This window comes from Notolepis coatsorum (assembly GCF_963971535.1).
Source record: "Notolepis coatsorum genome assembly, chromosome: 4".
Lineage (NCBI taxonomy): Eukaryota > Metazoa > Chordata > Actinopteri > Aulopiformes > Paralepididae > Notolepis > Notolepis coatsorum.
The window spans coordinates 102,358,087-102,371,040 of record NC_140168.1 but is presented as its reverse complement, the minus strand read 5'-3'; the positions used below and the strand labels follow the sequence as shown (position 1 = coordinate 102,371,040).

Genomic DNA, 12,954 nt, shown 5'->3' with positions numbered 1-12,954 from the left:
GATGTTTATACATGTAGTACAATGCCAAAGCAGTAGGTGGCAGTAGGTGGCGATGTAGTTCAAACATGAAGGCCAATCAGAAAAGTTGAATGTGCCAATACACTTACTGCAAAAAAACAAGCCTCGCGTGAGCCATTTAGCCAACATAGCATTTATTTTTCAGCAAAGAAAGTGCAATAAAAGTGCAATAAACAAAACGGATACATTCACTGTGTGTTCTGCCTCATTTGTTGATGAAACAAAACTAACATCAACACAATTGACCACCAGGAGCGGAGTTTAGTCTCACAAAAAGATTGTCGCTGATTTTGTTAGCTTACGTGCTAACATGATTGGAATATGCCAGTACAACAGTATAGCATTGTGGCTAGCAGCTTGGTAACGTTAATGCTAGCAGAATTAATGGATGTAAACTTTATTTAACAGATTGCAGAATGGGTACAATACAATACGGCTCAATACAAACAATTGTTAAGGGAATGCAGACTGTTGTAGCTTGGACTGGGCTCCTTATAACAATAACTTGACAACACATGGTAGCCGCAGCTCCTTGGTACAGCTCTGCTGTAAACACTGGAAATAACTGTGCAGGTTTTTTGATTGATTGATTGATTGATTGAAAACTTTATTAACAGATTGCAGAATGGGTACAATACAGTACAGCTCAATACACACAATTGTTAAGGGGATGCAGACCAGAGAAAGACTTTCGTCTTGTTTACATCAGGGTCCCCCATTTTCAATTCATCAGGACATATATGACATACATGACATGCAGATAGACAGTACTGCTACATCTATACATTTATGACATACCAGATTTGCAAATACAGTACTGTTTGTGATACAAAAAGAATCCAGAAAATGGAGTATATACATTTGACGTAGAAACTGTACATTGGAGGGGGTTGGGTGGGGGGGTTGGGTAGGAGGGGTTGGGGGGGGGGGAAACACTGTACAACTGTACAAGCAAAACTGTACTGCATGGGCATTGAGCAACAACGGCTCCGTATCCGGCTCACGCAGATTACATGGCAGCATTGTCTGCGAGTTTTGGCGAGTGTCCAAAACGGAAACACAATTTCATCCTGCCAAAACGGCGTTTCTTTTTAACTTTGACAGCAAACGTAATCATTCAGCAACAAAAACGTTGCTGGATTAAGCAGTGTAACCATGGCCTTAGACGTAGAGCAAGCCCGTGTTGGCCAAGATAAGGCAACATACAGCCTCAGGTGATCCGTAGTTATGCCCAGGGGCAGCCCGGTGCAGCTTCTAAATTACTTTGTTTATATGCCTTGGAAAAATACTGTATATCCATTTAGCTTTTTGAAATTGGACTCAAAATAGTGCGCTGGTGTTCGCTACAAAGCGATCGGCGGGCGGAGATTCAGAACGCAGATGTTTGCTTTACTCGGCCTGCGGGATCAGGATGTGATTGGCTACATTATTTAACCTGAGCCTATGCGTGATTGGTTACTGCCTGTACCTGGAATGTTAAACGCTGCCACCTAGCCGATTGACACCTTCGTCGTTGACACCTCGGCCAGTGGGCTGCAGCACAAGACACACACAATAGCCAGCAGCCTGCGCACATATTATATATACATTTCAAATTTCCCAGCATAATATGGGTAGGCATAGCCTGGCCTTACATACCCGCCGCCTATGATGGTATTATTATAAACTATTAAATACACTGAATGGTATTCTTTTAAACTACCGTAATTCCTCTAATAGTAACCCCGGCTTGTATTTGTTTCAACTGTAGCGGGTACCAGGCTTGTATTAGGAGGAGGCCTGTATAAGAGGGAGGCCTATATTTCAAATTTTCAAACGGATCATAATGAATAAATCAACATTTTGTGTCAGTTTGAACCCAGTCAAATGTACTGGGTTCATTTATTGAAACCAAGTACTGTATGAAATAGTAAACAGTGCAATTACAGGTGGTCACTGGTCATTTCAACGTTTTCAAAGTGAAATCAAGTAACTAGCTCAGTATGCAGCTCAGTATATTAGTAACCCGGCTTGTATTAGGAGGCCGGCTTATAATTGCTTAGCTCAAGAGCGCACCCGGCCATTAATAGAGACCCGGTTACTATTAGAGGAATTACGGTATTACATACACTGAATGGTATTATTATAAACTATTAAACACACTGAATGGTATTATTATAAACTATTAAACACACTGAATGGTATTATTATAAACTATTAAACACACTGAATGGTATTCTTATAAACTATTAAATACACTGAATGGTATTCTTTTAAACTATTAAATACACTGAATGGTATTATTATAAACTATTAAACGCACTGAATGGTATTATTAGAAACTATTAAACACACTGAATGGTATTCTTTTAAACTATTAAATACACTGAATGGTATTATAAACTATTAAATACACTGAATGGTATTATTATAGAAACTATTAAATACACTGAATGGTATTATTAGAAACTATTATATACACTAGGGCTGCTGACCCCTATTAGTCGACTAATAGATCGAAAGGAGCCGTAGTCGACTGCCAACCTCTTAGTCGAATACAAAAAAAAAGAAAAGAAAATATAATTTTTTTATTTCTTTATTTTTTTTGTATCATTCTTTCCAAAAGAAAAGAGGCCTAGAAGCGTGGCTAAAGCTAATGGCACGCATACCAGAGGATAACTGCCTAAGAAAACAGGCACAGAGGCACTTAAAGAGGATTTCACCCATCTAATGAACACACTAGACTAGACTATCAAGATGTATCCATCAGTGGACCAATTGCATGCTTTTGCAGAGGACAAGAAGCCTTCAGTCGACTCCTTCAGACATTAAGCACCCCCCACAGCCCAAATGGAATGATTTTTTTCTTTCATATTCGACTAATAGTCGACTATCGACAAATTTCGGCCAATCATAGTCGACTATCCAAATCCTTAGTCGGGGACAGCCCTAATATACACTGAATGCTATAGAAACTATTAAATACACTGAATGGTATTATTAGAAACTATTAAATACACTGAATGGTATTATTAGAAACTATTAATTACACTGAATGGTATTATTATAAACTATTAAACACACTGAATGGTATTATTATAGAAACTATTAAATTCACTGAAAGGGATTATTATACACTATTAAATACACAGAATTGTATTATTAGAAACTTAAATACACTGAATGATATTATTAATAGAATAAACTTCATAACCTTTGGTATCTTATAGCTACTGTTAAACTAAACATAACCTTTGTGATTTCTAACTATTGTTAAACTAAACACCATAACCTTTGTGAACTCTCCTCTAACTATTGTTAAACTTAATATAACCTTTGTGATCTGTCCTAACTATTGTTAAACTTAATATAACCTTTGTGATCTGTCCTAACTATTGTTAAACTTAATATAATCTTTGTGATCTGTCCTCTTAACTACGGTTAAATCTAACGACATACTCTTTGTGATCTCTCTTCTAGCTGCTGTTCGACTTCCTGGCGTTTAAAAACGACATCAGCTTCTGGAAACAGAAGAAAAGCATGGTGGGAATGTCCAGCAAGGCAGGTTCGTTGACTACATCCCCCAGACATCATCACTCTGATTGATTACCATCTCTCCGTCACGTTTCTTTCATTCTTCTCCAGGTGTTAATATCATACTATACTAATAGCTTCATTTTATATAGCGCCTTTCAAAAGACCCAAGGTCGCTTTACATAGGGGGAGAAAATAACAAAAGTAACAAACATAGTGGACAGACACAACATACAAAGTGAGAAGTTAGGGGTTAAAGGCCAAGTTGAAGTGGTGGGTTTTGAGCAGTTTACTATCTTGAGCATGACCTCTTATTTAATAAATGTATGATTTTTCTATTTATATGTTATCTGTGTGTTTGCTCAGTGTTGTGTGTGTGTGTGTGTGTGCTCAGGATCATTATGCACCCAATCCCTTTTGAATATGTTTCTAAACATTCAAAACCCTAAACATGCCGGGCGCCTCCTGAAGTCTCACTCCGTTCATTTAGAGCTCTCAGGTCTGATGGTGGAGCAGCCATTTAGAGCTCTCAGGTCTGATGGCGGAGCAGCCATTTAGAGCTCTCAGGTCTGATGACGGAGCAGCCATTTAGAGCTCTCAGGTCTGATGGTGGAGCAGCCATTTAGAGCTCTCAGGTCTGATGGCGGAGCAGCCATTTAGAGCTCTCAGGTCTGATGGCGGAGCAGCCATTTAGAGCTCTCAGGTCTGATGGCGGAGCAGCCATTTAGAGCTCTCAGGTCTGATGGTGGAGCAGCCATTTAGAGCTCTCAGGTCTGATGGCGGAGCAGCCATTTAGAGCTCTCAGGTCTGATGGTGGAGCAGCCATTTAGAGCTCTCAGGTCTGATGGCGGAGCAGCCATTTAGAGCTCTCAGGTCTGATGGCGGAGCAGCCATTTAGAGCTCTCAGGTCTGATGGCGGAGCAGCCATTTAGAGCTCTCAGGTCTGATGGTGGAGCAGCCATTTAGAGCTCTCAGGTCTGATGGCGGAGCAGCCATTTAGAGCTCTCAGGTCTGATGGCGGAGCAGCCATTTAGAGCTCTCAGGTCTGATGGCGGAGCAGCCATTTAGAGCTCTCAGGTCTGATGGCGGAGCAGCCATTTAGAGCTCTCAGGTCTGATGGTGGAGCAGCCATTTAGAGCTCTCAGGTCTGATGGCGGAGCAGCCATTTAGAGCTCTCAGGTCTGATGGCGGAGGAGTCAAGAACAATAACATCTCCACGTCCTCTTCATTTCATGCCCTAGCATAAATCAAATCTAATCAAATGTATCTGTAAGGCCCGACAACACACGTTAATGTCCCCATGGGCCGGACGCCTGTATCAGTTCCGCAACCGTTTCCATTTCCGGGGTAGGCCTGATTGGCCGCGACAGGCACGTGACCCGCCGCGGCCACGCCCCGCGGCAGCCCCAGGACGTGGCAACGCGCTGTGTTGGACTTGAGGCTGGAGTTCGCCTTTCACATCGCAGTCATCAGTCATAATAATATCGCGCCACCCACGCTGCAGTCGGCAGTCATCAGTCATCTCTAATAATATTAATCACTGTTCAACGTTGAAGTAAGTGCTGTATTTTATTTCACATCAAGCAAGATTCACTTTGTCACAAGTGCTTAAGTTATAACTTGAGTCAAGAAAGCGCGAGCTTCACTCACTTTTCCCCATGTGCAGTCAGTCATCCACGCTGCAGCCATCAGTCACGCGTCATCTAATAATATTAATCATTGTATGGTACAGTAACGGTCTCTGGAGCGCAACAGTAAGAAGCATTTGCACTGCAACGCATACACCTTACTGTAAATTGTACCTCATCCCATTTCTGCTTTGCACTATAGCGTATTGTATCATGCAATCATTTATCATTTAACATTTGAAGGGCATACATTGTTGTATGAAATAAAATAGTATAGAGACATATGTACAGCGTTCGATGCAGAATAGAAGTAACTGAGTTACCATACAATATACAATACGCTATAGTGCAAAGCAGAAATGGGATGAGGTACAATTTACAGTAAGGTGTATGCGTTGCAGTGCAAATGCTTCTTACTGTTGCGCTCCAGAGACCGTTACTGTACCATACAATATACAATACGCTATAGTGCAAAGCAGAAATGGGATGAGGTACAACAGTGAAAGGGTTAACCTGCTGTTGTGTGGCAGTGAAAGGGTTAACCTTCTGTGTATTGTCGCAGTGAGAAAGGGTTAACCGTTTGGTAGTGCGGCAGTGAAAGGGTTAACGGTCCTGTTGTGTCCACTTCACTCAGTGAAAGTGTGTTTCCTGGTAAACTGAGCGCTTCAGGTGATGCAGAGTGAAATCACTGCGCCCAGGCAGCAGTGGTTCGGCAAAAGATAGTTCCGAGTATGTATCCACTGGGTGGTAGATGGCAAATAGGCAGATTTCCCCAAAAGTTGGCGTGTTCCTTTAACTCTGGGTTCTAATGATGACATCATTGTTCCACCGGAATGTGATACTAATGTGTGTGTGTGTGTGTGTGTGTGTGTGTGTGTGTGGGTGTGTGTGTGGTAGTGTTGTGGCGTTGTTTCAGCACCATAGTGATCTTCCTGTACCTGTTTGACGAACAGACCAGCCTGCTGGTTCTCATACCTGCTGGAGTAGGATCCCTGATAGAGGTACACACACACACACACACACACACACACACACACACACACACACACACACACACACACACACACACACACACACACACACACACACACACACACACACACACACACACACACACACACACACACACAGAGACACACACACACACGCACACACACACACAGACACACACACACACACACACACACACACACACACACACACACACACACACAGAGACACACGCACACACACGCACACACGCACACGCACACACACACACACACACACACACGCACGCACAGGCCTAACATGTAACATGACATGTCTAAATTAACAATAATGTAAATTTTACGTGTGGGGCTCTGTTCTGTGGTGGGTTAATCCTTCCACTGCCACACGACAGGAGGTTAACCCTTTACTATCACACAACCGACGGCGATGCTCCATCATTAGCATCATTAGCTCCGCATCCGCCGTCGGTTGTGTGATAGTAAAGGGCTAACCTTCTGTATTGTCACAGTGAAAGGGTTAACTGTGGCAGTGAAAGGGTTAATGTGTTCTGTTCTGTTCTGTGGTGGGTTAATGTATCAGGTTCTGTTCTGTGGTGGGTTAATGTGTTCTGTTCTGTTCTGTGGTGGGTTAATGTGTTCTGTTCTGTTCTGTGGTGGGTTAATGTGTCAGGTTCTGTTCTGTGGTGGGTTAATGTGTGGTGTTCTGTTCTGTGGTGGGTTAATGTGTGGTGTTCTGTTCTGTGGTGGGTTAATGTGTTCTGTTCTGTGGTGGGTTAATGTGTGGTGTTCTGTTCTGTGGTGGGTTAATGTGTTCTGTTCTGTGGTGGGTTAATGTGTGAGGCTCTGTTCTGTGGTGGGTTAATGTGTTCTGTTCTGTTCTGTGGTGGGTTAATGTGTGGTGTTCTGTTCTGTGGTGGGTTAATGTGTTCTGTTCTGTTCTGTGGTGGGTTAATGTGTTCTGTTCTGTTCTGTGGTGGGTTAATGTGTTCTGTTCTGTTCTGTGGTGGGTTAATGTGTGGGGTTCTGTTCTGTGGTGGGTTAATGTGTGAGGTTCTGTTCTGTGGTGGGTTAATGTGTCAGGTTATGTTCTGTGGTGGGTTAATGTGTCAGGTTCTGTTCTGTGGTGGGTTAATGTGTGGTGTTCTGTTCTGTGGTGGGTTAATGTGTCAGGTTCTGTTCTGTGGTGGGTTAATGTGTCAGGTTCTGTTCTGTGGTGGGTTAATGTGTCAGGTTCTGTTATGTGGTGGGTTAATGTGTGGGGTTCTGTTCTGTGGTGGGTTAATGTGTCAGGTTCTGTTCTGTGGTGGGTTAATGTGTCAGGTTCTGTTCTGTGGTGGGTTAATGTGTCAGGTTCTGTTCTGTGGTGGGTTAATGTGTTCTGTTCTGTTCTGTGGTGGGTTAATGTGTCAGGTTCTGTTCTGTGGTGGGTTAATGTGTTCTGTTCTGTTCTGTGGTGGGTTAATGTGGTCTGTTCTGTTCTGTGGTGGGTTAATGTGTTCTGTTCTGTTCTGTGGTGGGTTAATGTGGTCTGTTCTGTTCTGTGGTGGGTTAATGTGTTCTGTTCTGTTCTGTGGTGGGTTAATGTGTCAGGTTCTGTTCTGTGGTGGGTTAATGTGGTCTGTTCTGTTCTGTGGTGGGTTAATGTGTCAGGTTCTGTTCTGTGGTGGGTTAATGTGTTCTGTTCTGTTCTGTGGTGGGTTAATGTGTGGTGTTCTGTTCTGTGGTGGGTTAATGTGTGAGGTTCTGTTCTGTAGTGGGTTAATGTGTGGTGTTCTGTTCTGTGGTGGGTTAATGTGTCAGGTTCTGTTCTGTGGTGGGTTAATGTGTCAGGTTCTGTTATGTGGTGGGTTAATGTGTGAGGCTCTGTTCTGTGGTGGGTTAATGTGTTCTGTTCTGTGGTGGGTTAATGTGTCGGGTTCTGTTCTGTGGTGGGTTAATGTGTTCTGTTCTGTTCTGTGGTGGGTTAATGTGTGGTGTTCTGTTCTGTGGTGGGTTAATGTGTGGTGTTCTGTTCTGTGGTGGGTTAATGTGTCAGGTTCTGTTCTGTGGTGGGTTAATGTGTCAGGTTCTGTTCTGTGGTGTGTTAATGTGTTCTGTTCTGTGGTGGGTTAATGTGTGGTGTTCTGTGGTGGGTTAATGTGTTCTGTTCTGTGGTGGGTTAATGTGTTCTGTTCTGTGGTGGGTTAATGTGTCAGGTTCTGTTCTGTGGTGGGTTAATGTGTGAGGCTCTGTTCTGTGGTGGGTTAATGTGTCAGGTTCTGTTCTGTGGTGGGTTAATGTGTCAGGTTCTGTTCTGTGGTGGGTTAATGTGTCAGGTTCTGTTCTGTGGTGGGTTAATGTGTCAGGTTCTGTTCTGTGGTGGGTTAATGTGTGGGGTTCTGTTCTGTGATTGGCTGTCTGTGACAGGTGTGGAAGGTGAAGAAAGCATTTAAGATCCAGGTGTTCTGGAAAGGAGCCAAGCCAACATTCGTGGTAGGGGTGTGTGTGTGTGTGTGTGTGTGTGTGTGTGTGTGTGTGTGTGTGTGTGTGTGTGTGTGTGTGTGTGTGTGTGTGTGTGTGTGTGTGTGTGTGTGTGTGTGTGTGTGTGTGTGTGTGTGTGTGTGTGTGTGTGTGTGTGTGTGTGTGTGTGTGTGTGTGTGTGTGTGTGTGTGTGTGTGTGTGTGTGTGTGTGTGTGTGTGTGTGTGTGTGTGTGTGTGTGTGTGTGTGTGTGTGTGTGTGTGTGTGTGTGTGTGTGTGTGTGTGTGTGTGTGTGTGTGTGTGTGTGTGTGTGTGTGTTAGGGATATACGTAATATACAACCTCTGTAGGTATATTACTGTTCTGGGTGAACAGACTTAAAACAAGTAGGGATATTACTGTTCTGGACTTAAAACAAGTAGGTATATTACTGTTCTAGACTTAAAACAAGTAGGTATATTACTGTTCTAGACTTAAAACAAGTAGGTATATTACTGTTCTAGACTTAAAACAAGTAGGTATATTACTGTTCTATACTTAAAACAAGTAGGTATATTACTGTTCTTGGTGAACAGACTTAAAACAAGTAGGTATATTACTGTTCTGGACTTAAAACAAGTAGGACACTTGATTCCTTGACACTTGATTCCTTGACACTTGATTCCTTGATACTTGATTCCTTGATACTTGATTCCTTGATACTTGATTCCTTGACACTTGATTCCTTGATACTTGATTCCTTGACACTTGATTCCTTGATACTTGATTCCTTGATACTTGATTCCTTGATACTTGATTCCTTGACACTTGATTCCTTGATACTTGATTCCTTGACACTTGATTCCTTGATACTTGATTCCTTGACACTTGATTCCTTGATACTTGATTCCTTGATACTTGATTCCTTGGTACTTGATTCCTTGATACTCGATTAGATGGAGCTCTGTTTTTTTCTGAACTGTTTCTCTGTTTCTGAACAGTTTGGGAAACTGGACGAATCAGAGAAGAGGACAGAGGAGTATGATACTTTGGTAAGACACCCAAACACACTCACACACACACACACACACACACACACACACACACACACCAGATGTGGTTGTGGGAGTTGACGAGGTTCAGGGATGAGCTCAGGTCAGCTTTGTTTTTGATTGGTACCTGCTGTTCTGCCTGGAATACTACTCCATTAATTAAATTTAACCTGTTAAGCCTTAAGCCTGCTTTTCTTTATCATAAATCGATCAATAGAGACCGTATTAGACCCCCAATTATCATACCATGGGGTATCATTGGAAAGCCACACTCATTGGCTACAACCCTGTGCAAAGGTTTTCGAGATCGCCAAATGATTGACGGAGCTAGAGCCCCGGGAGTCTGGGTGGTAATGTGTACTTTTGCGTACTTTGGGGCACGCCTCACATATCGGCATGTAACTCGAGAACGGATTTTGTCACCTGAAAGGGCAATCGACAGGCAACAAATAGGGCTTTAATTCTATCTATATATTGTATTAAAAGAAATGCACACCCGAGCCACTAGAGGTCGGCAAAGTGGCATTGTGAATCGTCCACATGTGGGCCCTTGGATGTTAAGAGGTTAATGTTTTTTTAATTTTATTTTTGTAGCCAAGAGTAAAGACCATAACCCTATCAAAAACAGTAGTCAAAAGTGTATATTTTATATATATATACGATTTATCGGAAATACGCAAGGAAATGACTAAATCCAGATTCAACCCTGCCATTGGAAAGAGGAGCACTTTCCCTATCCATAGATGTATGATTTGGCCAATGATGATTAAAACACACTAACTGTATCTCCTCCAGCTGTGATTAAAACACTAACTAACTGTATCTCCTCCAGGCTGTGATTAAAACACTAACTAACTGTATCTCCTCCAGGCTGTGATTAAAACTAACTAACTGTATCTCCTCCAGCTGTGATTAAAACACACTAACTGTATCTCCTCCAGACTGTGATTAAAACACACTAACTGTATCTCCTCCAGGCTGTGATTAAAACACTAACTAACTGTATCTCCTCCAGGCTGTGATTAAAACACTAACTAACTGTATCTCCTCCAGACTGTGATTAAAACACACTAACTGTATCTCCTCCAGACTGTGATTAAAACACACTAACTATCTCCTCCAGCTGTGATTAAAACACACTAACTGTATCTCCTCCAGACTGTGATTAAAACACTAACTAACTGTAGCTCCTCCAGGCTGTGATTAAAACACACTAACTAACTGTATCTCCTCCAGCTGTGATTAAAACACACTAACTGTATCTCCTCCAGCTGTGATTAAAACACATTATACAACGGCATGCAAATTTCTCGATTCTGATTGGCCATTTACACGTCTTTATTGGCAACAATCCACGGTCCTGGGCTCAGGACCCGCCCACAACCGAATCACATAATCACTCCGCCGGCTCACTCCGGGAGAATGTTGATAGCGCCAGAATGTTGATAGCGCCATAAGCCCATAACGACTAAATATGAAGTGATTCTGTCAAGGGGAATGTGTTAGTCCTTTAAACAATGTTGGATGATGTAATTGATGGGTCTTGAGTCAATCTAGAACAAAAGAAAAATCGCGGATTGATTGATAGATTAATTGATTGATTTAAATTTCTACTTCCTTCCCACTGACTGCAGCGTTCACTCTCACACTGTCCGACGCTGGCGTACCCACAAACACACACACACACACACACACGCACACACACGCACACACACGCACACACACGCACACACACACACACACACACACACACACACACACACACACACACTCCTGTCTGCAACAGCGGGGGAGTCAGACTGAGAGAGAAGCAGCGCTGTTTTAAGTGAGCATGGTCTATTGAATTGATTGATTGGTTGATTGCTAATTTTATTACTGTACCCCTGGTTTCCAACTGGTTAAGTTTAGGCTAAAATAAATAAATAAAAAAATAGGGCGAAGAAAACGTTTTTTTTCCTATAGGGCAAAGAAAACCTTTTAATTTGTTTTACCTACTTTATATAGAAGCATCTAAGAATGAAGTTCTATGGAAAGTAGGTCTGCATTCCCTTAACAATTGTGTGTATTGAGCCGTACTGTATTGTACCCATTCTGCATCTGGTAATAAAATTTTCAATCAATCATTCCAATAATACACAGTTGGATGTGTTAGTTGGTTGGATGCACTTCAAGCTGCTTCCACATGAGGCAACTTCTCTCAATCATTCCAATAATACACAGTTGGATGTGTTAGTTTGGTTGGATGCACTTCAAGCTGCTTCCACATGGAGGCAACTTGTCTTTTTTGTAGTTGTGGGAACTACTTTTTCTGGCGGATGGTTTTTTCAATAAATCTTCGATTAATGTGTGTTTATTGTATAGAAATAAGGTTGGATGAATCTGGCAGTTGTATAAAAGCATTACATCACGCGCAGGAGTGGTTTGTGACCAATAAACCATGCCTAGGGGGGTCTAACGACCACCCCTAGGCATGGTTTATTGGTCACAAACCACTCCTGCGTGTGATGTAATGCTTAACTAACTAACTGTATCTCCTCCAGCTGTGATTAAAACACACTAACTGTATCTCCTCCAGGCTGTGATTAAAACACTAACTAACTGTATCTCCTCCAGGCTGTGATTAAAACACTAACTAACTGTATCTCCTCCAGCTGTGATTAAAACACTAACTAACTGTATCTCCTCCAGGCTGTGATTAAAACACTAACTAACTGTATCTCCTCCAGCTGTGATTAAAACACACTAACTGTATCTCCTCCAGCTGTGATTAAAACACTAACTAACTGTATCTCCTCCAGCTGTGATTAAAACACTAACTAACTGTATCTCCTCCAGCTGTGATTAAAACACTAACTAACTATCTCCTCCAGCTGTGATTAAAACACTAACTAACTGTATCTCCTCCAGGCTGTGATTAAAACACACTAACTGTATCTCCTCCAGGCTGTGATTAAAACACACTAACTGTATCTCCTCCAGCTGTGATTAAAACACTAACTAACTGTATCTCCTCCAGGCTGTGATTAAAACACACTAACTGTATCTCCTCCAGGCTGTGATTAAAACACTAACTAACTGTATCTCCTCCAGCTGTGATTAAAACACTAACTAACTGTATCTCCCCCAGGCTGTGATTAAAACACTAACTAACTGTATCTCCTCCAGGCTGTGATTAAAACACTAACTAACTGTATCTCCTCCAGCTGTGATTAAAACACACTAACTGTATCTCCTCCAGCTGTGATTAAAACACTAACTAACTGTATCTCCTCCAGCTGTGATTAAAACACACTAACTGTATCTCCTCCAGGCTGT

At 42.1% G+C, this 12,954-nt stretch overlaps 1 protein-coding gene across 1 annotated transcript in view; it reads left to right on the top strand.

Annotated features, from left to right (window-relative positions):
- clptm1l (CLPTM1 like) overlaps window positions 1–12,954 on the top strand; it is a 118,402-nt gene that overhangs the window by 86,278 nt on the left and 19,170 nt on the right. The window contains exons 9-12 of the mRNA XM_084313008.1: window positions 3,478–3,562; window positions 6,057–6,160; window positions 8,558–8,623; window positions 9,589–9,639. Of these exons, the coding sequence (XP_084169134.1) occupies window positions 3,478–3,562; window positions 6,057–6,160; window positions 8,558–8,623; window positions 9,589–9,639 (306 nt within the window). The remainder of the gene's footprint in view (window positions 1–3,477; window positions 3,563–6,056; window positions 6,161–8,557; window positions 8,624–9,588; window positions 9,640–12,954) is intronic.